The 25,408-nt window shown below is 45.2% G+C and overlaps 1 protein-coding gene across 3 annotated transcripts; it reads right to left on the bottom strand.

Moving 5' to 3' along the window:
- Positions 1–1,398: 1,398 nt before the first annotated feature.
- LOC121073354 (hexokinase HKDC1-like) lies at positions 1,399–21,997 on the bottom strand. Of its 3 annotated transcripts, none has more exons than XM_040564201.1 (19): positions 21,554–21,997; positions 20,738–20,936; positions 17,004–17,166; positions 14,712–14,860; positions 14,501–14,620; positions 13,644–13,739; positions 12,598–12,697; positions 11,789–11,972; positions 11,076–11,231; positions 10,113–10,346; positions 9,329–9,633; positions 8,873–9,021; positions 8,664–8,783; positions 7,524–7,619; positions 7,334–7,433; positions 6,165–6,348; positions 5,257–5,412; positions 4,335–4,568; positions 1,399–3,704 (listed from the first exon to the last, which is right to left on the bottom strand). In XM_040564201.1, the coding sequence occupies exons 2-19, from the start codon at positions 20,798–20,800 to the stop codon at positions 3,560–3,562; spliced, it is 2,754 nt and encodes a 917-aa protein (XP_040420135.1). In that variant the 5' UTR covers positions 20,801–20,936; positions 21,554–21,997; the 3' UTR covers positions 1,399–3,559. The 3 variants fall into 3 exon arrangements, with proteins under 3 accessions (XP_040420135.1, XP_040420136.1, XP_040420134.1); XM_040564202.1 differs by lacking the exon at positions 21,554–21,997 and adding an exon at positions 21,145–21,475; XM_040564200.1 differs by lacking the exon at positions 21,554–21,997 and having other exon boundaries at positions 20,738–21,475.
- Positions 21,998–25,408: the final 3,411 nt, after the last annotated feature.

The raw sequence follows: 25,408 nt of genomic DNA, 5'->3' as shown, positions 1-25,408 counted from the left end.
AACAATACTTTCGTTTTGGTATTACCTACATTTCAGCCCCCGACTTCTTTACACTGATCTGCTAATCCTATATAATACTGACTTCCCAAGGGAGATTATGCTAATCAGGATTTCTGAAAGATTTACACATGATCCTATATTTACTTTTGCACTGACAAAGGGTGGATGTCACCAACAAGCTGCTACTGCATTTTCTCTGGATTATGAGTCAAGCACCAGCGCTGTCCAAATCTATAGCCACTGAAACGTCTTTTTAGCAGGAAAAACGATATATTTAGGATCACCTTTTCCCCACGTTTGAAAGGGTAACTGCAACCTCATACTGGGAGTTTCTAGAAAGCAAAAGCCTTTATACCTCTACCCAGTTATAACTTTCCAAATGTATGACTTAGATCTGAAAAAAGATGTTCATGTCTTCAAGAAGCAACAAAACAAAAATCAGTAAATTCAAGAAGCACCAAACAAATTGACTGGAGGGAAAACCCACAGAAGCGAAATACCATGAAGGTACCAAAAAACAGTAGAAAAGCACATCTAAGACATGAAACTGGAAGAATCCCATTTTATTTTAAATCAACTACCAATGTTATGTGATCAGTTGTACTATGTGTCTTTCAGAATACGGAATACTGTGTCATATTTAATAGAAGGCCTCTACTTTTATTTTAAAATAGGGCTTTTAACCAAATCGCTACATACAACGTGCATAGAAGGGTTTTGGCTCAGTGGCTTGATATCCATACAAAACAGACTGCAAGTTTGCAACGCTCTTTGAGTTTCCACACACCAACATAATCAGCGACATGAACACTGCATCATTACCCGGATGGAGAATGTTTTGTCTTAGTGTCAGCTGAGAGCCTGTGTGTTTATAGGATCCCTGGGAAACTACAAGGGATGTTTGTAGCCCCCGTAACTCTCACAGCCCTTCCCTCCTCCATGGCTGCCCAAAAAAATCCTTTCTCAGCAGCCTCCCCAGCCTGGATGCCATCTCCTTCCCCAGCAGACGTGTTATCAGGTCTGTGTGGCAGCTGCCTGGGTTCACAGCAAACCTACAGAAAAGGCAAGAGCGTGTATGTGCCGGGCCTTAGGGACTACAACAAGAGCTGTAAGTGCCAGGCACTTTGCGAGCAGAGTTTCAGGTTCATGTGACCAGATTCCACAACACCCACAGATTCACTGGAAAAAAAAATGCAGATGCAAATATATATATATTATTGTTGTGTGGGGTTAATCTACTGCAGAAAAGGAACAGCTGCAACAGAGGTGTAAACTGACTGTGTGAATATTTCCCTAAAAAGACTAAAACAAAAATTCAAAGCAATATAGAATTCCTTTCTAAATTTAAAGCAAGAATCTGCACAGTTGGTTTACCTTGTGTTGTTACTGATATGCATTCCAGTTGTGCAGAGCTGCCTTTAGAACAGAAGCGTGATACATTCTCTGCATCATACTCACGTGTCCATCATGAGGGCAAGTCCATGTCACCTCTCTCCAGTTGTACAGGGACATATTTCACCCACAGATGTACTTTTGTAGATTAGCACAATCCACGCCCCCAAAAGGACCCAGAAGTACAAAGCTAGTACAAGATTGCAGAATGCCCAGAGGAAAGACAGCCAGTGCAAAAGCACTATTTCTAGGCTCTGCATAGCCCCAACCCTTGATGTGTTTTTTTTTTCCTGTACTCAGCTACATATAACTTTGCCTCTGCTACACAGCAAGCAGTTTCCGTCATTCTGTGGACTCTGAAATATAATGAAAAAGGAACATATTAAGCTGCATGGCAGGAGGAGGAAAACATTACACGTGAGTTCACAACTTGTCTCTTCTCCGTTGCTCAGCACAGGGAGCTCAGCATCACGAGAAACTCCTTCAGAAACAAAAATGACTTCCAGCTACTATTTTTTACCCATCCTGTGGCTCCAACACTCGGAGAGCTGTTGATGCACTGCTTTTAAAAACTACAAACCAGGAAAAGTATCTTCAAATTTTACATTTGCCATTGCTAAATTTAAACCTGTTGGCGTTATTACAGGTTATTATATAAGTCCAGCTGCTTATCCCCCACACGATAGTTACTTTTGACCTATCTAAGGCTTAAAACACATTTCTTGGCCCCACTTTCTGCTGCCAGCCTTAGCAGAATTAAATAGCCAAGAAGATAGGATTAAAGGAGATACTGCAATACTCCAGATCTGCTGCTTCTCTGTACTGTATTGTTTCAGTTTACTCTGAGATGGGTAAGTTAGTGGAAGGGCATCTGGTGACACAAGAGCATGTTTTTTTTTCCTGGTGTTTGCAGGCCTTTGGATATGCTACAGCCAAATAAAACAGTGCTTTATCAGTGTAGAGAAAGAGGGATATCTGGCTTCAATTTGACAGGCCTTATCCACAAGCCACCTTTGTAATAACAACAATGCTGCTGAATATTGTCAGACGCAGATTTAAAGCTCCCACTTGCCTGCAGGTTCTTCCCACAACTCAGAAGAGGCACTAGACAGAGAAGCAAAGGCTCACAGCACCACAGATTTATTTACAACAAAGTACAGACAGGCAGAACAACAGGCAACAGAAAATGAAAGTCAAGGATAAACTCCCACATAATGGAAGCTATCCTCCCTCAAATGGGCAAGTAGATAGCTGAGGGAAAACAAAGAGGAGAATTTCAGAAATTCAGGTGATTTTTTTTTCCTTTCTACAAAACTATTTTGATGACCCGAAGATGAACAAATTTGTTACTCTCTACATAGCTCTAACGTGCACATAGCAGACCCTGTAGCTGCTTCTACACCCTCTTTTTCCCCCAAAATCAAAAGAATAGCCACAATCAGAGTCCATCCAGCACTGGTTATGTTTATGTGCATTCAAGTGCACTGATATATTTTGATACAAACTGATATTCTGTAGAATCATATTTCTTTTTCATTACATTCATCTATTAAACATGTCGCCTGTACTCACGGAAGTATTACAATACCGATGCAGCTGGGTGTGGGGGGAAAGCATCACTTATCAAAGCCCATTAACTTATTTTACCTGCAGATTTACTGTAAAACCTGTGATGTCTTTGAATAAACATGTCCACTGGATATGTGCAACACCAGATATCAATGTTGCTTGAGACAGGCCAAGTCAAAACTAAAAAACACACAAATCCTAAGAACCTGGTGATAAATTCTGTTGTGGTACAGTAGCTTAATTAAGCCATTGTAAAAAGACACATTTGGGTTTTTGGTTGGTTGGTTGTTTGGTTGGTTTGGTTTGGGTTTTTCTGTTTGTCTGACTCTTCCATATGCATTATATTATTATTCCACTGCAGGAAGTACAGAACTGAGTAGATTGCAGTGTGCCGAGACATAACAGTGGGGAGCAGAAACACCTGGTCCAAGTGGTGTCCAAAGGACAAAAATCCACAATCCTGGCTGGTCAAAAACCAGCTGCTCCCTGAAAATCAGGTACCTGGGTACTGGTGTCTGGCAAAGCTATCTTCAATCACCGCTCAGCAAATCTCTAGATCACACGCCTGGCAGTGCTGAAATGACTTCATTTCTCATTTTTACTTCCGTCCAATATTATGCAATCTTTTTGCTACTGCAGTAATGAGGGCAGCTCCCTTCCCACTCCCATCTTCAGAGAGCATGAATGTCACGTCACACTGAGGTGCCAGTTCCCTCACTGTTTCCTGTAGGACCCTAGAAAAACTGAAAGGAAAGAACATTTTAGAAGTCCCTTTCCTGTCTAAGACTGCTGTATTCATATATTAGCAAGGAACAATAACCTCAACCAATATCTTCCACTGATTCTCCATAGCATCCCTTTCCATTTGTTTTTCCCCCTATACAGAAAAAGAGAGAAGTTTCTGTACTCTATCAGATTTTAATTGCCGTATCTCTACTTTAATTTTGTTCAGCAAGATGCCAAACAGGCCTCTTGCCTTCAGAGACCACAGAGGAGGTGCTCATCTCCCAGTTAAACCATCTGTTTCAAGGCCTTGCTCACAAAATACCAACCCAGCTCTAAATACTCAACATAGCTTTCCTTCTGGGATACCTAGACATTGCGGAAATCCCTTGAAACACTGAAAAATAAATATTAGAAATGTGAGTTTGCTCAATACACTAGAGAACAAGAGCCTTCTAGTGGTAACTGGACTTTTCTTTACAATTTTCAGTCCTTTGCCTAGGCAAAGGAAATGGCAGGATGCAGGAAAACGTATTAGATCTTTATCCCCTCTCCTTTTTGTCTGCCTCAGAAGAAGGCTGGTGCAGCTTGCTACATGTTCATGCTGGAAATGAGCTAACAGAAAAGGGAAGGGGTACCAAGGTACTCACTGCGGATGGAGCTTGTACAAGGTCCCATCTACTCCAACAGTAATTTGCAAGTGCTCCACACCTCGGTTTTCTCTCTTCTTCTCTACAATAGCTGCCAGTCCTGCCCCACAGAGTTGGGCAGCTCTCCTAGAAACAGCTCCACACACTTCTTTCACAATGATGCTGTCTTCACATGTGCTGTCCAGGCCAAGCTGCTGCAGAATTCGACGCACTTGGAGGAGGGCGAGGCGGTCGCTGCATAAAGGCAAACACAGGCAGCAACAGGGCATTATGGGAAGCTCTGGCAGGCAGGAACCTTTACAAGCCTTACAGATGAGATTCTGAGGTGATTCACAGGAAGTGGGACCACTGCTCCAGCTCTCATTCCCTCCATTTGTTTTAAAGCAAATTCCAGCCTGAACTCAGATCAAAATTTTGCTCATGGCACGCTCTTTGCTATGTTAGACTGTATTTCCAGAAGGCACAAACAATAGTTATTCACCTAACTCCCAAAGTCAGGAGGAAGCTGTGCCAGATCAGCCACCTGACCTTGGTTTTTTTTGATCTGAAGGCTGACACATTACCTCCAAAGTTTTTCAATAGTGGGAAGGGTTTCAAACAGCCTGGAAGACTGGTTCGATCATGTACAGGTATTTAGGTAAGCACATATTCATGGGATATTTGTCACTGACTTTTTTTTTAAATTACTATCTTAAGTTCTACAAGAACGACTCCAAGTACAATAATGTTTGATAGCTAAGACATCCAATACAACACAGGTGTGTGGAAATGAAATGATAATTCATTCAGGGTTGGGAGGGACAAAGAAGGAAGCTATAAATGACTTCTTGAAGGAAAAGCCTCCACATTTTTGAAGAAGATTATTTTCTGGAGGTTCCAGAAGACCTTGAGGACTTAAAACATGTAAATTAATTAATTTTACCTTTCAATCTGAGATAGGAATTTTGTTTCAAATATGCCTCTTTTCCTGAGTGATTCTGAAATCTGTCCTCTGAACAGCAGTCCTTGTTTGGTTAAGTCGATCAGAATTTGCCGCACTATTTCACCTAGGTACATTCCACTGGTCATTTTTTCATACCTGTTATGTTATAAAAGAAAAAAAATGCTTTTAAATGGGTTGCAAGTTAGCTGTATTTAACAAGTGGTACATACACACCTGAGCAGTGTAATAAACTTAAAAAAGCAATAAAAAGTTGCAGAGTAAGAGCCATCTTTCAACCATCAAAAATCTGTTGCAGTGACTTCACGTGCAAACATTAAATACAACATATTTACTCATGTTAAAAGATAACAGAACTAGAAAAAAACATAATATTAAACAGAAGATAGTGTTAAAGCCAGAGTTGACAGTGAGATGCAACATTTCTGTTGCGTCTTCCCCATGCATTTGCTGGTGAGTCTTATGTAAAGAGTCAGACCAGTTTATCTTCTGGCATGAGTTGTATTTTACCTTTGAAGGCAGAGGAGTATCCAATCCCTAGCAATCAGCATCAATGAAAAAATACTCTAAGAGGAGAATCTGGTCCCAAAGCAAGTGGAACTGAACAAGAGGCAGGAAGGAACAGAGCAAGACCTACATTTTGCTGGGAAATATTAAGAGCTGCACTGTTTGATAAGTGCCCTAAGGTGGAAATAGTGCTCCAGGAAGAGAAACATTGTATGTCTTTGCTTTTTTTGTCAGGATATCTGCATTACTTACTATGCAACAAATGAAATCTATTATTAAAATTTCCTTTCCAATTACTCTCATTAAGTACATTTTGCGACTCAGTCAGTGTGTCTCAAAGACTTGCTTAATCAGGCTCCTAAGACCAGAACCATCCCATTTACCTCTGTTTCCCTGCATTTAGCGAGCCTTCATCTACTTGTTTATCATATTTGGTTCTGATGTTGTCAATGCAGCCATTGTCACCAAATCCTCCCCATTCTGTATTAATGCACATTTTTCCTTCGTTCCCTTCCACTATTTCTATGTTTTTCATGTCCTCCATGTAGCACACATTGCTGCCTGTTCCTAGGAGGAAAGAAATAACAAGGCTTCAGCCAGAGGAGCAAAGTAGCAGCTTAACACAAGCAAGATGATTATGGCGATCACCTTAGAAGCTCTCTTTTCCCAGTCCCATATTTCAAAGATCTCTCCAGATCTTACAAAGGCAACCATCAGCCAGTAATGCTTCCCTAAGTGCATGTGCTGTTACGGTATCACAACAGAAATTTTCCCCAGTGGGTCCAGCACAGCATATTCCAAGTGCAGAGGAAAAAGGATTCTGTCATAGGTCAAAAATGGCTTTGGCAGCCTTTGGCAGATCATTGCTGCCAGTCTGGTTGCATCACAAATCATCTTTTGCATTAGAGCCTGCTTTCTAAAGCAAATCCTGTCTAGCAGCCAGTCAGGCAGAAACCAAGTCTGAAGTGATTTGGTGAACAGGGCCTCGTTGCTTGCAACACGGGTTACACGAGGCACTATAAAGACCATTTCTGCAAACAAAATGAGATGGCTGGTGCACTTAACCAGCCAGCAGAGTATATTTTCTAACTGGGGCTTCAGATCTTCTATGCTTAGATGTATTTCTGGATGAAAAGTTGGAGGGACCAATTAGGGGGATCATCTAGAAAGTCCACAAAGAATTCAGGTAAGTTTCAAATTCAGATAAATATTCTGGCTCCAAAGCCTATGAACTAGTTACACAGGTCCTATTTGCTAGAACATTAACACACTTGCTAAAACAAAGACTCATGCTGTATTTACTGTTCCCATATTCTTTTACCAGGCACCATCAGATTCTGAATCTGTTGGACTTCTGATTGTATCTGCTACTGGTGCTATTATATTGTTTGTTGAATACCATACAAATCTGGCAAGAACCCCGAGCAACTAGTAATACCATATATCTACCTCAAATAAAGGACATTGTTTTATGAATTCTATAGTAGGGCGTGAAGCCCAGCACCTGCACACAAGCTTTCTTCTTACAGAGGTGACTTCAGTATCACTGTACCTGCAATAAGGCCAATCTCACAGTTTGGATCCTCGTATCCGCATGTCATCATTGTCCCAACAGTGTCATTCACCACTGCTACAATGTCCAAGTCAAACTCCTAAAACACAAGTCACAATCATTAGCGGGGTGCTGGAGGAAGAGGGAGCGTGCGTTAACACACCAAAAAGAACAAAGAAGAATAGCTCACATTTCTTCTCCTGATAGCCTCCCTCAGCATATCAACAACATCTTCCCCTTCACAGTCTGTTGCCTTAAAACCTTTTGTCCATCCCACAAGCGTACCCTGAAACAGAAGAGGAAATAAAACAGAAAATGAAGATAGAGAGATCGTACACCCCAAGCGTAAGCCTTTTTCTTTGCTCCTCAACCCCTACCCCCTTTTTTTTTTTTTTTTAATAATGTTATTTCCCTGTCTAGCAACAGTAAGTTCTAGCAACAGTAATAGACCAAACACATTGGGCAACGTATTATGGGCCCTGACAGTTGGGTCTCACCCTGCTTTCCTGTAGTTTTGGAAAGGATATTGAGTGGTTTCCCCACAAACACACAAATCTTATTACTAAGCGTACAGATCCCGGTTAACATTAGAGGCTGTCTAGACTAGTCTCTAGATTCTGAGACTATTGTGAAAACCACCAGGACAAAAACTTTTGATAAAACAGTAGTCTCTCGTTTCCCCATGTATTCTATGTATTTGACCAGAAACAGGCAGCAAAACTTCTTTTTCCCCTTTAGGAAATGAGTAATCAAGAATGATTTCTTCCTGAATTTGATTTTTTTTATTCTAATTATTTTTGTTACATCAGATGGCTGGAAAGACAAAGAGATGAGATCTGTTAAAAAGCCATATACATCAGATTAACAAATCCAAGTCAGAGAGGTCTAACCCTTCCAAGCTCTGAACAAGCAAACTCAGTTCTGCTCACTGACATTCACCAAGAAGCAGCTAATGTAGTACAGAAGTGACACAGTCAGAGCTGTGCAGCAGAGTTAGGAAAACACCCAGGGATTTTAGCTGAAGTAGTACAAGGAGGAGTCTGTTCTCTCTTGGCATTAAAGGGAGAAGGCAGCATAACAGATTCCTGGGCTATTAAAAATGTGTGGTCATTCAGCCATCATAAGCTAGCACAGCCTCTTTATGGAATAAAAGCAAGGAACATCTCTCTTTTCACATACATTGGGTGGAAGTTTTACACACACCCTTGTAAAGTCCTACCTGGGGGAAACATTTAGAAGTGTTTTTACCTGCAGTCTCCAAACTAACAAGCTATCCTCCCCCAAAATGATATCAGCTCTTATTTGACTCATTTGCTGTTGCAGTCCTTACCTTGTCAATGCTCGCTTGCCTGCATGGGAAGGAGAAGGTGAAGCCCAGAGGCAGCCGGGCACCTTTAATCCCCATATACTCCAGGAAGTCTGCTATGCACTGGACTATATGGTCAAAGAGCTGGAAGAACAGAAAAAGCATGAAAATCTCACTTGCTCTCCTATTAATTGGGTCTTGACTAAATCAATTAAGTGTTCATTAGAAGTTACCTCTTCCCCTGTCCCTTGCATGATCTCCAAAGGAATGGCAAAGATTTTGTTATACATCTGCACAGATCTCCTCCTCCCGCTTCTAATTTTGACCAGCAGAACTCTGAAATTCGTCCCACCAAGATCAAGGGCAAGGAACTTTCCACTCTCTGTAAGGGAAGATAAGTATTTCATTTTGGTGCTTCTTGCAGCACATTTCCCAGTCAGAATGCCATACTCTGCCACACATCTGCAGGAAACTTCATCTGGGCCAACAACAGCACGCTGCCCCATGTGGCTTTTATTCTCTCAGTTCGTTAGGCTAGGGGCTAAAGGGCCAGCCAGAAAATGCTGCAGGAAGCATTGATTTGCCAACAGAAATCACCCTGGCATTTGCCAGAATAATTGGCATGTTCTTCCCCCGAAAACAGACAAGCAGCTTTCAAGCACCACCAGGTGTGCAGGAAATAAACTTACCTGTTCCATCTGGTGTCCCACAAACATACGTGGGCAACATTTTCACTGTGGCACTGGCTTGCGTCTCTCTCTTGAGCCCATATTCCAGCTCAGCCCTCATTTTGTTCTTTACTTCTCTGAGGGTGTCCAGGGACAGCAGGAACGGTGCAAGAACGGCATCAATTTGCTTGCGCTGAGCAGCCAGCCTGTACGCCACCGCTGTAACCATGGCGGCCCCCTTTGCACTGCCGCTCTGAGAGAGGAGGAACCGAACATCACAGTTGGGGACCAGCCTTCTCACTACCTTGTGCAGACGTTTGGGGTATCTACGGGAACAAAGAGTTTCTTTAGACTCCCACAAGCATTTCACACGTGGCTTACTTCACCTACACTACACTTCTAATACACATCCAACACCACGAGTATTGAAGCACAGCCAGAGAAGCATAGAAATTAGGACATGTAAGAAATGTAAGCATAGGTTCAAAAATGAAGAGGAAAAAAAGAAGGAAACAACAAACAGCAAGTGCCCTGGATGCTCAGGAGTCACCTGAGAAACCAATTGCTCTCACCCAGACAGCAGTATTGTGTGTCATGTTGTTCCCATCCCACCGCAAGCTCTAAAGCTCTAAGCAAACCCAGCTTTGCAACAGCGAGGTCCGTCTGACCGTCCACATCCCACCATACCTCATCCCAACCCTGCAGCAAAACAAGCAGCTCTCCAGAAGCCACACAGACGCAGGTGGAAAATCTTTGCAACATCAATACACAGCTAGCAATTCCCAAACCCTCTTTAGTTACTTACTGGGGGTGAGTTTTATAGAGTCCCCCATCAATCCCGACAGTGGTTCGCAGCCTTAACACCTTTTTGTTCTCTCTCAGGCGGGTCAGTATGGCTGCTAGGGCAGCGGCACAGAGATTGGCCGAGCGGAAGGAAACGATGGTGCAAACGTGCTGGACAGCGATGCAGTCCTCTTCAGAAGGAAACAGGTTCAGCTCAGTAAGGATCTCTTTCGTGTTGCTCAGACCTTCCTTGTATCTACCCCAAAACAAAGGAAAGCATCACCTAATGCAAGGGTATTAAGGCAGCACGTAAGTTAATATCTGCATGCTGGCTCAAACAAATGAGAGAAGACCAGGGCACAACCCATCAGGCACTATCATAATTGGTTCCCATAAACGAAGAGTGCCTTTCCCATGCTATACCCAAAAGCATTAAGAGGCTACTCCCTGGAGTTCAGTTTTCTGCAAGACATACAAATTGGCTGACCAAGTACAGAACAGGATGAAATATTTAGTCTGTAAGAGAGCACAGCAATAGGTGTACAGCTTTACTCAGCACAAGAGAAATTATTCCTGAAGTGTGGACCAAGATTCCCCTTTAAAACACCAGAATCTGTCAGCTTTCCATGCAGTCATCCATTAGGTGACCTACAGCGTGCACTACCTCCCTGCAGCCCCAGGATTTGGACATCACAGAAGTTGAAAATTGCGAGAATCCTCCCACGTGCTCAGGTCTCCAGAGAGACCTTAAACAGCCTGTGATGGTTAACAAACCATTTGCTACTGGGGTATTTTGCTAAAACTTCATTTTCCATCACTTCTGTGTACAGAAGGATCAACTTTTCTCCTAGGCAAAAGCAAAACCAAGCTGAACAGCTCAGGATCGATTCCCAGTACTCCTTGATTATGAAGAAACGTTAGTTATCACTGCTGTGCACGTGAAATATTAACAGCCCCTCTCAAAGGGCACATCGTAGGCTCTTACTTTTCCATTGCACACACATGCTTCATTTCAATCTTGTCCTTAGTAAGCAGAGCTGTTGACACTTTCCCATTGAAGAGCAGACCTTCCTTTGTCATTTTTAGAAGAATGAGTCTTACAAGTTCCCCCAAATACAGGCTACTGATCATCTTCTCAAACCTGGAATGGGAAGCAAGAGGGATTACAGGTGTCCACCAGCTCACCAGAACCAAGGCAAGTTCAAGTATGTTCTTATGCAGGTCAATCACATTTAAGCATCTACAAAAGGGGTTTGGAAGCTAAGATACCTTCCTGAGGTCCTGGGACCCAACCCCAGCCCCTCAAGATAAGTGAGTGATTAAAAAGACTAGTCAAAAACTTGCAAGCAGCTCAGCCAGTAGAAGCAGTTTTGATGAACCAGGCTTTAAATACACCCTTTATTTATTTCTCTCCTCCTCTTCCCCTCCGCAGCCTCATGCCAGAAGAACCACCTATTTTTAACGACACATAAGCAACTGCAGCAGCAACCCTTTGGCCTGTGAGGCAGGGAGGTGTACCCACCTTCCCAGGTACCCACCTTTCCCAGAAGGGAAAGGTCTGAATACAACGGGACCAGGACAAAGTTGGTTCAGGTTCACTGAAGTGGATTCCTGTTCCAAAGGGACTCCTGGGAAATGCCAGAAATGCACTCGGAGAACTTAGATTGCCAAAGCAAAACATCCAGGGAAATCACTTACAATTGTTTTCCAGGATTGAGAGATCCCAGATCGAGCTCCCGATCAAACTCTGTGCGGAGGTCATCCAAAGCACCATCATCTCCAAAGGCACCCCACTCTGTGTTAATGCACATCCTGCCTTCATCACCTTCCACCAAATCGATGTGCCTCATTTCCTCCATGTAGCATGCGTTGGTGCCAGTCCCTAGCCATGACAGAGCCAGTGTGGATAGATTACCCATTTGCCTCAGGTTCCCTTTTTGTTTTAAGCCCACATGTTTGGAAATAAATCAATATATTGTCTTTGAAAGAACATATATAACCTTGTGGTAAGGATGCTAATATCAAGCCACCTGTGTTTGTTAAATAATCATTTAACAGTGAGTGAAAGTACAAGAAATTAATCTAAGGCTTGACTTGTTCAATTTTTTTTCCCCTAGCTCAAATGTATTTCTATGTGTCTTTAAAAAGCCACCACAATGTGTAAAGTGGAAGGGTTGTGGAAAACACAGCTGATCCTTTCAGATGTGAGAGGAATTCAGCTTTCTCTGGATGACGGACAGTAGTTTTCTACACAGTCAGCAGAAAAGTTTAGTATGCTGGTCACAACTGAACCCAGACAAAATGGGGACTGTGGCATTTGATGGCAATGTGATCAGCATAAAAACAGCTGCTTTACAGAAGGCAGCCAGGCTTGAAAACCTTACCATTGTTTTTTTTTCTCATTTTCTTCCTGCTCTTTCCTGTACTGGGACACTCCCTTCTACTCCAGATTTGTTAGAATTAAACAAATGAGGAAAAAAAGATGCTTAGTGAACAGGAAAACTTACCAATTATGAGTCCAACTTCACAGCGTGGGTCATCATAGCCGCAAGTCATCATGGTTCCTACAGTGTCATTGACCATGGCCAGAACATCAACGTCGATGTCCTAATAGCATGAGGATGAGGGATTAATAGGAAAAAAAGCCTACAAAGCCTTTGTACTTTACTAGTACTTTGAAGGCCTGGTTCAGGAAAGCTCTTCAGTTTGAAGACATGCTACTTCCCTTCACAACACTATCCCCACAACACTGTAAAGTAAGAAATAACTCAGAATTATCAAGTGCTTGGCCAGACAGGATCTATGGCTGCAGGACTTTTTACCCAATCCAACCTTCTTTACCAGAAAGCAATTCTTTTTGGTTTGAATCTTGTGATATACTGGCACTAGTGCATCTGTCCTCACAGGCTGAATTCTGGTAGCTTGCTCATGCTAGGATAATGTCCCACCCCATGAGCAGACCCCATGAAACTGGCAGATTGACAAACTGATCCCAGCAAAATTGACAGAAAATATGTATGTAAAGGCAATTACTCAATACAAGGCCATGCACCCATGTCACACGCAAGTAAAAAGCCTTTCCATCAGAGATGTGCAGTTGATTTTCCACCCTGAGGTAACTTGATAAAGTGTGCTCAAAGTTACCAACAACTCTTGTAGCACAGATGCCAAGACTAGCAGGGAGCTGGACTTCACCCAGGAAGTCTCAGGTCCATCGTTTCTGCCAACCACAGCAAAACTGACGCAGATAAAGAAGTGAACGGAAATCGAGGATGGATTTTTACCATACGGGAAAACCCAAGAGCTTCCATTTTACTGCAAAGATGTCAAGATACAGATTTTCTTCACGTTCCCCTTCCGTGGCTTCAGCTCTGAGGGAGAACTCCCCTCAAAGATGGGACGGCAGAGAATTGCCCTCAGAGGCCTACAGCCAGATCTGCTAGACATACAGCCACATCAGACACCGCAGTCCTTGAAGAAAGTCCAAAACTCCCAAAACAACCCAGTTACACCAAGCACAAATCAGCCACTCAGACTGAGGTATAAAACTTGCCTTGTGCTTCTGGAGGGCCTTGCGCAGTGAGCTGACTACATCTGTGCCCTGCACTCCTCGGACCTTGAAGTGTTTCGTCCAGGCAAGGAGAGCCCCCTGAAAAGTAAAAGATCAGTGACCCCAAAGCTCCAGCCTCAGAAGGCAAACCTGCCACAAGGTCTGCGGAGAAGCCCACTATCTCTCTCTGCACATAAAAATCTGGGCCAAAATAAGTCACAGAAGATCTCACCCTCACGTGGGTGCCTGTCAGTACCAGCACAACTAAATAGTGCAGTAATAAAGTCCTAACCCTGTAAATGCATCTCCCTGTGCTTTGTTTAAAGCATGCTTGGCTTTACTGATGTTCATTGCACACTAACAGCATTAAGCACAAAGCACTGACAGGACTGGCACCCAAGGCACAGATCCCTAGAAATAAAAGAGAAGTTGGAATAAGAGGCCACAAAATATTTGCAACCAGCCCTTCAATCCCCCATATGGCCTTTCAAACAGCTCGGCTACAGGTTTACATTAATTAGCACCAACTGTAGAAAGTACTGAATGAGAGGTATTTACAAAATCATGCTTTAGGACACAAAAGCATGTGACTTAGCGTCCAGCAGCCTTCACACAAGCACATATGGTTACTGAGGAATCAGGTATGGATTAAGCCATAATTTTAGCTGAAAGATCCCGTTGCCTTCACATAAGGAATGAGTCCTTGAATGGTAGTCAGCTGTAGCTGAATGGCAATGGTCATCCACCTCAATTTCTTCAGAGCACTGTGGAAAGCTGACCCCACAAAAAGGCCCCGAGGTAGCACTGCCATGCAATAGCTACCCTGGGTTCTGCCAATAATATTCCTTTTTGCATCTTACCTCTTCCAGTTTGGTCTGTTTGCACGGAAAAGAAAACGTAAAGCCAAGAGGTAACTTCTTATGCTGCAGGTTTTTGGACTCCATGAAGTCTAACAGACAGTCAGCAACGTAATTGAAGAGCTGCAGGAGAAAGGAGAGGACAGAGTCAGTCTTCAACCAGCAGACCCTGGCCCGAGCACGGCACCACCACAGAAGACCCTGTACGGCCTACCTCGGTTCCGCTGCCCTGTATGACCTCCTTTGGTGTGGGGTAAAACTTGCTCTCCAGCTGGCTGCTCTGCTTCCCATCGTTAAACACCTTCACCTCGAGAGCACGGAACTGGGAGCCGCCCAGGTCAACAGCGAGGAAGTCACCCTTCTCTGCAACACGAGTGGGCAGCTGTCAGCGGCGATGGCCACCGAGCGTGGCTCAGATGCCATGGTGAGGGCCACGGGCTCTCCTGCCCCACTGTGGCAGGTCCTTATGTCCTTGGGCCTGGGAGCACCACCAGGGAGGCTGAGACCTGGCTATGCCCTGTCCAGAACCCAGCCAAGGGTATCAAGTCTCTCCTGTTAGCTTGATATGTGGCAGCTAATTTCATTTTTATTTCACAGTCTGGCTTTGCCCACCCTGCTCCTCCCGTAGCAGCGTATTTTCAAGCTGGAGAGGGATGAGCTTCTCAGCAAGAGGTCCAAGGACAGTTGATCCTCACTGCTACAATAAAGCACTTATCTAGCACCCACAGCATGCACATGAAAAGGCCCTTCCCCAAAGGAAAATGCAGCAGAATGTCATAGCCCTGCATGATCTTTGTTCCATGGTACAAGCACCTGACTAAATTTTATCAAATCTGACCCTCAAAAGGAAGGAAGCAGGAAATTCTACCTGTAATACCACAGCTACATATGGCAAAGGTGACAAGGCAAATTGGGTTACTCAGTAAACCGTGATATTAGTCAGACCATTGATCCCTAAATGATTAAAAATGGATGATGCTCCACGCAGGTCATTTCAGGTAGTTACACCGAGGGCAGTGAAAAATCTCAAAGTTCATTGGGAAAAATCCAGCAAAGTTTGAGATGTTTGAACATGCTGGAAGTTTTGTCTGGAAATGAAATAACCAATAAGGAACTCATAGGAAGGGAGCAGAAATAGAAAAAATCGATGCAATGCTTAAAATAGGCGGTATGTCAATAAGTCGTAGCCCGACGTGACACCGCTGTCCGGCCTTGGTACAGAGGAAAGGACAGGAGAGCATTGTCCAAGGCTGGCCTTGAGGGGCACAAAATTTTGTAACAGCGATGACACTGCATGCAGCTTGCCAAGTCCCCTTACCTCAGAGGCTTCCTGCAGCTTCCGGACAGGGTCACTGTCAGGTGAGACCTCACGACCTGGTGGTCACAGGGGTAACGAGGGCTAAGCTAATATTTCTTTTTCTTTGGGGAAGGCAGAGCTGAAAAGAAGGGTACCCAGTTCCAGCTGGACAGTTTGTGAGCAGTTTGTATATAATCTCTCTAGCCATCCCTCATTTCAAGGGACTACCTTCCAAATGTTCTCTTTATGCCATTAAAGCTGTTATTTCTCATTTAATTGTGAGCAAATTACCTTCAGAAGGAATAAATTCCTGTGGAAACGAAGTACAAAGCAAACATTTCTCTTAAGATTTCTGCGTGAATGGCTGTTACACACGGTCCTGACCCAGGCCAGACACAGAGGCCCACACAAATGGGGTTGAGACTTGGTTACACTCGGAGAAAACGCTCTAAATTTCTGTCAGCCTGCACTGCTAGGAGTCAGCTGAGCCAGGGGCCTTAGGCACACTTCTCCAAGCAAGACAGGCTTGTAGATCCTCACCTCACACCCTCCCAGAGGACACCACTCCACTCTCTACCTCTCTAAGTCTTGGGGCAACTGGAAATGAGGATCAAGCTGCAGTAGCAGAGCAGGCCGTTCGCTGACAGGCTCTATGCAGAAGCAGGTTCTTAGTGCAGAAGGCAAGGAAGGGCAGGAGGGGACCGCTTTTTGGTGCGACAGAGAAAGACAAGAGCACAGAATTTGCTGTCAGAAGACTGGAGGAGCATTCTCACAGCTCTGAGAACACGATGTTGCCTCAACTTTGTGATTTGAGGGGTTTCACTGCAGCATCCTGCCCTCCCGTACCTGGCAGTCCCCCAGGAGCAGCGCTGTTCGCATCACCCCGGCTGCACTGCAGGGGCTGAGCTGTAGAGGCTGCCCTTGCCATGCTCCTGCATAACGCCTGCACTAGGCACGGCCACAATTGCAGTAAGAGGCTGCTTTCTAAGATCTAAGCCCTCAAACACTCAGCACTTGGTCAAAATCCACCTGGTGTGGACAAAAAGGCACCTGCCAGCCCCCCTAAGGCTGTTGTCTCCTCTGCTTACTGAGGGGCAGTAACTCAGCCCTCCGGCTGCCCTGCACTCTTGCTGTGTGATCCTCGAGCACCAGCAGCAAGCCATCGGTTTCCTAAACCAGCCCCGCTGGGACTGAGCAGGGGGAACTCACCCGAGCCGTCAGGAAGGGAGCGCACAAAGGACGGCAGCATTTTCACCGTTGCTGTGGAATTGGTGTCTCTGCCCAGGCCCTTCGCCATCTCGGCCCGGAAGCGTGCCATGACATCCAGCAGGACATCGTCGGAGAGACGCATGTGGTACAGGTACCTGTCAACCTGGAGACATGCGAGGTGTCACGAGGGAGGCAGGCAGGCTCCTCGGTGCTCAGCACATGGCTGGGATGGACGCTGCCTTCATGCTGCGTGTGCCTGGGAGGCTTTCCTCTTCTCTGCAAGCGGGGAAACTGCAGAACCTTCCTAACCACTTGCACTAGTTTTCTAACCATCAGGGGTGTAGTTTGACATGAGGGATCTGAAAATCCTGAGCTCCAGTTGCAGCGATATCCCCGCATGGTTAGTTTGTTCATTCCCACCCATCTGACGGACATGAGGCTAAACACACCGTGAGGAGACACAAGAATCATTTACACGCATAAGAGACTGAAGGTGAATACACCATCTATGCAAACTGCACCTCTCTGATCTTGTATTCATTTCACTTGTAAACTCAGCATATCTAAATTCCCATAAACAGCAGTGAAAGCAAGCTCTGGAATATCATCACAACATTTACTCTTACAAAAACTTAGTTTAGAAAGTGATTAATTTTTGAATTACTGTCAAAAAAACATCTTATTTGATGGATCAGTAACTTCCTGACCTACATAAGCCCACAAGACTCTCTAGATCCTGACAGGCTGTTTTTACACCATTTTTTCTTCCGATTTGTTTAATGAACTAAAACTGCAAAGTATCTCAAGCTGGTGAGAATTTGACCTCTCTGAGTCAGGTCCAGAAAATGCCGTCAGTGCCCAAGCGTGTCGGCTACAATCTGAAAACATCTATTCAGCTACTGCTTCGCTCCCCAACCAATTCACTTGGTTGACACGCCAGGCTGGAGCTCAAAGCCCATTTCTCACCCCAGCTCTGCCCTCTGTTCCCTGTGATTTTAGGATTACATCGAGAAAACATTTCTGAGTGCAATCAATAACCTTCCTTAGGAGTCTGTAATTCACAGCACACAATAAAATAAAAGCCAATTTAAAGGGAATCAAAAGCATCTATGCCTGGTAGAGAAGCCAATCGGTGTTTCTATTCAGCTTCATCCAAGCAAAACTTAAGGTCTCCTTCAGGACCACCCACTGCTTGAACTGCTATTTACCTGCAGGGCTGGCTACACTGCTGTAAGGAGGACTACAGCTACACAGCTGAATACAACAGAGAATTCATCCAACAAAATAAGAACCTGTCATCATTTAAATACCTTTAATTTCCACTGGGGAGACAGACTTTGGTGCTGTATGAACAAATACGATGCAGGCATAGTATTTGTGTGCTCCAAAGAGCTGGACATCCTCTGATGTGAGGCTCAGGGCCAGAGGCAGTGGGCAGGGGAGCTCAGTGTTTCATCAGTCCCATATATGTAGGGAGGGCTGAGAGATCACGCACAAACCAGGTCCCACCAGCAACAAGCTGGGGTTTAAGAAATAACACTGTTTAAACAGAGAAGGTAGTCTGGGGATAAATTGGCCTCTTCTGTAACTGACTGGCCACTACGTTAATGATGCCCAAACTAATTACCTAGTTACTCATTCACAGTCCCATTTTAAATGGATGGTCATTAATGACTCATCTGAGCATGCCAGGACCCTGACAATAATATGGGCACCTACCTAACACCAAACACATGGGAGAAAGTCAAAATATGAGATGTAAGTGGCAGCAGCAGCCTTAGATACAGCTATAAGACCATTATTTAGATATTTCTCTGTAGCCCCAGTTTGCATAACCATTTGATTTTCTCCAGGGCACCTCAGAGGCCCCACCAGGGTGCAGGAGGTGCCATCTCCGCCCAGGCACCAACACTGCCTCCTTGGGCACGCCAGAAGAAGAAAACACAATGACTGGAAACACGCGGCACTCACGCACTTTCACACAGACTCAAACAACCTTGTGAGATAAGCCCTCAAGGAAAGAAAACTAAACAGTAATAAAAATGGCTGTGTCCGTGTTTGCAGCTGTCACATGGGAACTCTCTGCTCCCACCAAAGCTGCGTTCTCCACCCTGATCAGCTCCAGCCAGAGAAGGAGACAGCCCTTGCCAAGGAGCTAGATAAGGCACAGCCTGACAGCTCCCTAGCCTGATTTACAGCCAGAGCAAGGGCACACAACAAATCACTGGCTTGCAAGTGCAGGAATGGCCTGGCTGTGCAACACCAAAACATGTTGTACTGCCTCCCCCCAACACACAAGAACAGTCCTTGCTTTTAAGTGTCTTGCCTAACTCATAGAAATACTGTTTTCACAGCAGAGACAAATAAGCCTGGGCAGGTGAGGAAGGAGGTATTCCCTCTAATCAGAGAGGGATCAACCCTGCTCCATACTGCCTACTGTGGGCTTCCTAAAAGAGACCTCTGAAAAGCACTGTTTCCTTGCCTTCATGTGGGACTAATTTGCACCTCACAGAAAGATGCTCTTCTTCTAACAGCTTTGCAGACTCTCTCTGCCCCTCCTCTCCCTCACTTCAGGGAAGCCCTCCCTCGACTGCACTCTGCATGTTGCTCTTAGGAGCCCACTCTGTCAGAGCACTGCCCCACAAGGTCTCTCCCTTTTTTGGTAAAAAGCAGGAAGGAAAAGCACTGTCCAGATGAGAGATCTTAGATCAGATTCTCACAAGGAAAGGGCACTGGGGACTCTTTCTGGTCATAGTAAACCATGGGGATAAAAGGGCTGTGACAGTCAGAGACAACCGACTTGAGATACCATGACACGTCTTTGGGATCTCCTCTCTAAGGCAGAATTAGCGAAGAAGCCCCTCTAAAAATGAGAGACCTCATGTTTAACCAAGGGCATGGAGAAGACAACAAGGTGTTGCTGGCTTTGCTGCGGAGGTGGCACTGCCCACGGGGACCTTGGATCGCCCGCACTGCCACACTGCAGGCAGCCCCACCTCCAGCTGCCGGTAAAACAAGAGGACGGGGCTGGGTGGCGATGGCCACCACAAAGCACCCAGTGTAGGTACCAGGAAAACAGAGGACCCCCAGGAGACATATCTAGAAACCAGAGGCCCTCTGACCCAAGCAGCTTACAGGTCCCATGAGGTCTTACGATGGAGAGAACAACCCACGGCAGCACAACCACGAAAGCAAGCGGGGGAAGAGCAACCATTAGGCAGCTCACCCTTGGTACTGACAGGTTCTGACCTGGCTGATTTTCAGCTTTTCCACCTTTAGTTCCACCAACACAAGTTGCAACTGTGTGTTGAATCACAGGAGACCTGGCCCAAAGTCCCCAGGAGCTTCTCCTGCCCCTGCTGCAATGGGAGTGAATCAAGCTCCTACTCAGTTTTAAAGACCCCATCCTTCACACTACTCACAAAGCAACTCAGCACGAGGTTCCTTGCTGCCCTCTGAACTACAAACACCACACCAGATAAAGTTCAAACCCCATTTCTCCTCACCAAAGAGCACTTGTTTCATTACTGGAAAAGAACTTACAACTGTGCAGGGAAAAGCACTAACCAAGACCTTTTTCCACAGTCATTAGATGGTTTGTGGTCCAAATCTTTCTTACCCCATTTGGCCCTATGGCTTTACTAGATAAAGCGCTGCCTAGTTTGCATTACAGACTTTAGACCCCAGAGAGCCCTTGAAAACAGGAATCTCAGCTACTGCTCCATCTTACGTACCTTTTTTATCTGATCCTCTTTTAGCTTTGTAAAATGGAAAGCTAGCAAGTGGACGGCAAACATTTTCTTGAGGCTGACGGATGTATCAGTAGTGACAGCTGCTGCTGAGTAACTCCAAAGCGATACGTCTTTATTCACGAAGCTGGAGCTAGAGAAACTTCAGCTGAGGCATTTCCCTCAGGGCGAGACAGTGGCGTTCCTGGGAAATTGAGTCCAGAAATAAATCCATCCAGTGTGATCGGTTCAATGATTAAACTCCTGTCTCTTTGTATCTCCCCCGACATCACCCCGAAGTCCCTCCCCCCCCAGCTCCACGCTTCATTGTGCCAAAAGCAGGCACCTGGACAGCTGCCAAGCTGAAGGGGAGAAAAATCGATTTTGTTACTGCTCCCCTTTGGAATTGTTACCACTTTGCCATGGAGTTGCCACACAACCTGCCTGGCTTCACCCCGCTTCGTACCCCCGGGGGCTGAAAAGCTCACACGAGCACAGTGCAAAGTGCTGCGGGGAATTGGGAAAGTTGGAGAGGATTTTAGGTTTCTTCCCTCTGCTCGGCACTCCCACTTGTGCTCTTTTGCATGAATTAACTCCGCTCTAGTTCCACACAGTGCACCCTTATCTACAGCTAAGCCTCAGCTACGTAAAGGAGAGAAGAGGCACACACAGACCCCTGCCCCTAGCTGAAATACCTCTTGCGCAATTCCCAGCGGAGGAAGGTTTTGCACAGACTATTCTTCCTTCACCCCTCCTGAAGGCAAAGTTTCAGACCTAGGCAGATCCTCCATGTTGCAAAACTTAGGGAGGGGACAGACTTACCTGGCAGCCAGTGCAGAGAGCAGACTGTGGCATTTGATAGAATACGTGCCTCTGGCTGGCAGCACCCAGTACCTGCTGCAGGAGCTGCTTCCTTGCCACCAGAGCTGAATCTGACAAAGCCTTCAACTATTACTCACAACGTTTATCCTGAATACATGAGCATATCCCAGATTTCGATACGGATATGGACTAATGAAACATCATCCAAAGAAACTGGGTGAGATGTTGACACAAAGGAGAGAAGAGGAAAAGAAAAAGTAATTCTGAGTAATAAGCAGCTCACTCCCAGCCTACACCTACAGTCAGTGCATTTTCCACCAGACACTGTTCAGTGTTTCAGCTGGAACAGAGCACACACTGCACTGGCAGACAACCTACACCCAAAATTTTGCTGAAGATTGCAATTAAAAATTATTTTGATAAAGCAGAAAAAACAGCCTCGGGACAGGGGGAGAAGTGGTAGATGGAGAGGTGGGAGGTGCCAACAATGGCAGGAAACACAGAAAACTACTACACAGATCCACAGCAGGGCAAAAGTGGACTGTTAGCAGAAAAGGACCTCAGGCTGTCAAGTCATAGCCTAAAATGGACACAACAACCTCATGATAGTGTTAAAAATATGTGTGTATATACATAGGACTGATCGGTCATCATATTGAGCTGTACGAACAGGAATACAACTCACAGACACAAAAAACAACAATACTTCAACTCTGCCCAGCACAGTTCTTAGGAATAAAACACTACTCAGTTCTGGCAGCTTTGAGAAAGCGTGGATCAGAGGAGATAGCTCTGCTGAACATCAGGATCAGTCATAGGTGACATTTTCTCAGCCTCTGATCACAAGGAAAGACTGAAAGAGCTGAGGGAGGGTAAGAGAACTGCAAACAAATCACACAAAAGCTCCACTTGGACAGGCTGCGGTCTTTTTTGTTCCTTCTGCCTGCCTTGCATCAGGGATGAGCTCCAGACACAGGAGATCCCACCAGCTTTATGTATTTTCCACTATTCTAAAACGAGAAAAGCGAGAGTAAAGCAGAGTGGATGAACAGTCCATAAATAGGGCTGGTTCTAAAATTAGGCCTTTGATCTTCAAGAGAAAGGGAGAAAAGAAGAAAAAAGCCGTGCTACCAGCCAGAAAGCACGGTTCACTTCTCCTGTATTCATCTTTTAATAACTGCTGGCTCGTTAAGTCAGAGACTGACTCCCAGAGGGACTGTCTCTTTCCTCATTGTTTACCCATGCCATCCGAGTCACAACCCCTCTGGCCAGCAAAATTGAAAACATCACCTTTCAAGCTCCATCCCACTCTGATCCAGAGCTCATTGTGACTGTAATACAGTAGATTTGTTCCTCATTCTCTCTTTTCTTTTTTTCTCTAACAGATGCCACTAGAAAAGGGTCTCAAAGATCCACGTTACTGAACTGGCAGCAGGCTCTGTTAAATACCTGTCATGTCACATTCACTGCGCTCATCTCTGGTGCTTCCTAGCTTCAAGAAGGCTGTTGTGTAAGAAAAGACGTTATCCCATTGCCATGCAGACAGCAGCTCAATGCACTAAGGGCCCGATTCCCAGATATGTGACAGCCATTTTGTACTGGCCAGCAAAGGCGAAACGATCCAGAACAGATGAGCTCCAATTGCCGGCTGCTTGGACGTTTAAGGCACTGTTGGTTGCTTTTTCCCCTTGTTAGAGGGGAAAACTGTTCTGCACCTACTGAATACAAACTCTCCACCCAATACTAGTTACAAATCCTCCCTTCCTCTTTTGCAAGGGCCAATACGACTTCAAATTTACAATACCCTTCTCTCTCTCTCTTCTTCTGCAGCTCTCCCTCCAAACCCTGTCTCAAGGTACGACTGAGTATCCTGAAGAGGCTGGTGCTCACGTGGCCCATCTGCCTTCCCCAGCCTTGCAGCCAAAACACCTGCAGAGAAAGGGAGCTCACAGCTACAATCGGGAAATACAGACATGTATCTGCGAGTACATCAGTTAAATACACATCACTTACCACTAAAAACAGGGGTCATGTTAATGAGGGCTTTGTTACTGGAGAAATACATCTATCTTTGGTGAGGTATCAGAGGCAGTGGCAATGCCAGTTACTGAGTGGCACCCAGGTTAACAAGGAGGCAGCAGACAAAGCTGCACAAGTCATCAGAAGAAATCACTTCTCATTATAATTTATGCTTCCAACACCAATCCTTAGAGAACACTTCCCCTCCCAGCAGCAGCAGCTTTGACTACCTGATATATTCCCACAAGTTCCTGAAAACCAAAACACAAATGGATCCCCACATTCTTTCCAAAGGACAGGAGCAGAGCCCTTGGGTACCTGAAATGAAAGCATCCCCTGTTGTGGTTTAGCCCGGCTGGCAGTCAAACACCACACAGCCGTTCGCTCACCCTCCCCCCTCCCTCTCCGGGATGGGGGAGAGAAACGGGAAAGTGAAGCCTGTGAGTTGAGATAAAGACAGTTTATTAAGACAGGGAAAAGAATAACAATAATAATAATAATAATAATAATAGTATTAATAGTAATAATGTGTACGAAATAAGTGATGCACAATGCAATTGCTCACCACCCGTTGACCGATGCCCAGCCTATCCCCGAGCAGCCGGCCACCCCTCCACCCCGGCTAGCCACCCCTATATATTGTTCAGCATGACGTCAGATGGTATGGAATACCCCTTTGGCCAGTTTGGGTCAGCTGTCCTGGGTCTGTCCCCTCCCAGCTCCTGCTGCATCCCTAGCCTGCTCGCTAGCAGGACAGAGAGAGGCTGAAAAGTCCTTGGCTTGGTGTAAGCACTGCTCTACAACAATTAAAACATCAGCATGTTATCAGCGCTCTTCTCATTCTAATCCAAAACATAGCACCCTGCCAGCTACTAGGAGGAAAATTAACTCTGTCCTAACTGAAACCAGGACAGATATCCACCCCTTATTCCATACCATTTATGTCATGCTCAGGTTACACTCTTTCCAATACTTTCTAATTAATCACCATTTTCATCTATGATATATAGCAATCATGGTAGCGATGACATACAGTGTTATATGATAATTAACATATTATAATTCAACTCATGGGCTATTCTCACCCAGTATTAGGTCCCCTTGAGGTACACACCGGACCTCCCCATTCTCTTGCATTACCCACCAAGTGCATCCAGGTCCCCGAGCAAAAGCAATCCCACGAATGGGCTTGCCTTTTCCTGAGGCGGGAGTAGCCCAGACTGTCTTACCCAGCATGTTTCTTACGTGCACTACAGGAACTTTATCCCCTTCTACAGTGCGTAACAGGTTTGATTGGGCAGGTCCAGCTCGGTTGGCAGATCCTCTAGTATTGACTAACCAGGTGGCCTTTGCCAGATGTGTTTCCCAATTTTTGAATGTCCCAGCACCCATTGCTTTCAGTGTAGTCTTTAACAGTCCATTGTATCGTTCAACTTTCCCGGAGGCTGGTGCATGATAGGGGATGTGATACACCCACTCAATACCATGTTCTTTGGCCCAAGTGTCTATAAGGTTGTTTCGGAAATGAGTCCCATTGTCTGACTCAATTCTTTCTGGGGTGCCATGTCGCCATAGGACTTGCTTTTCAAGGCCCAGGATAGTGTTCCGGGCGGTGGCATGGGGCACAGGATATGTTTCCAGCCATCCGGTGGTTGCTTCCACCATTGTAAGTACGTGGCGCTTGCCGTTGCGGGTTTGGGGGAGTGTGATGTAATCAATCTGCCAGGCCTCTCCATATTTGTATTTCAGCCATCGTCCTCCATACCAGAGAGGCTTTGACCGTTTGGCTTGTTTAATTGCAGCACATGTTTCACAATCATGAATAACCTGTGCTAT

The sequence above is a fragment of the Cygnus olor genome, chromosome 7 (assembly GCF_009769625.2).
Source record: "Cygnus olor isolate bCygOlo1 chromosome 7, bCygOlo1.pri.v2, whole genome shotgun sequence".
In the NCBI taxonomy this organism is placed as follows: Eukaryota; Metazoa; Chordata; class Aves; order Anseriformes; family Anatidae; genus Cygnus; species Cygnus olor.
The sequence above is the reverse complement of the archived record's forward strand: the minus strand, read 5'-3'. Positions and strand labels throughout refer to the sequence as shown.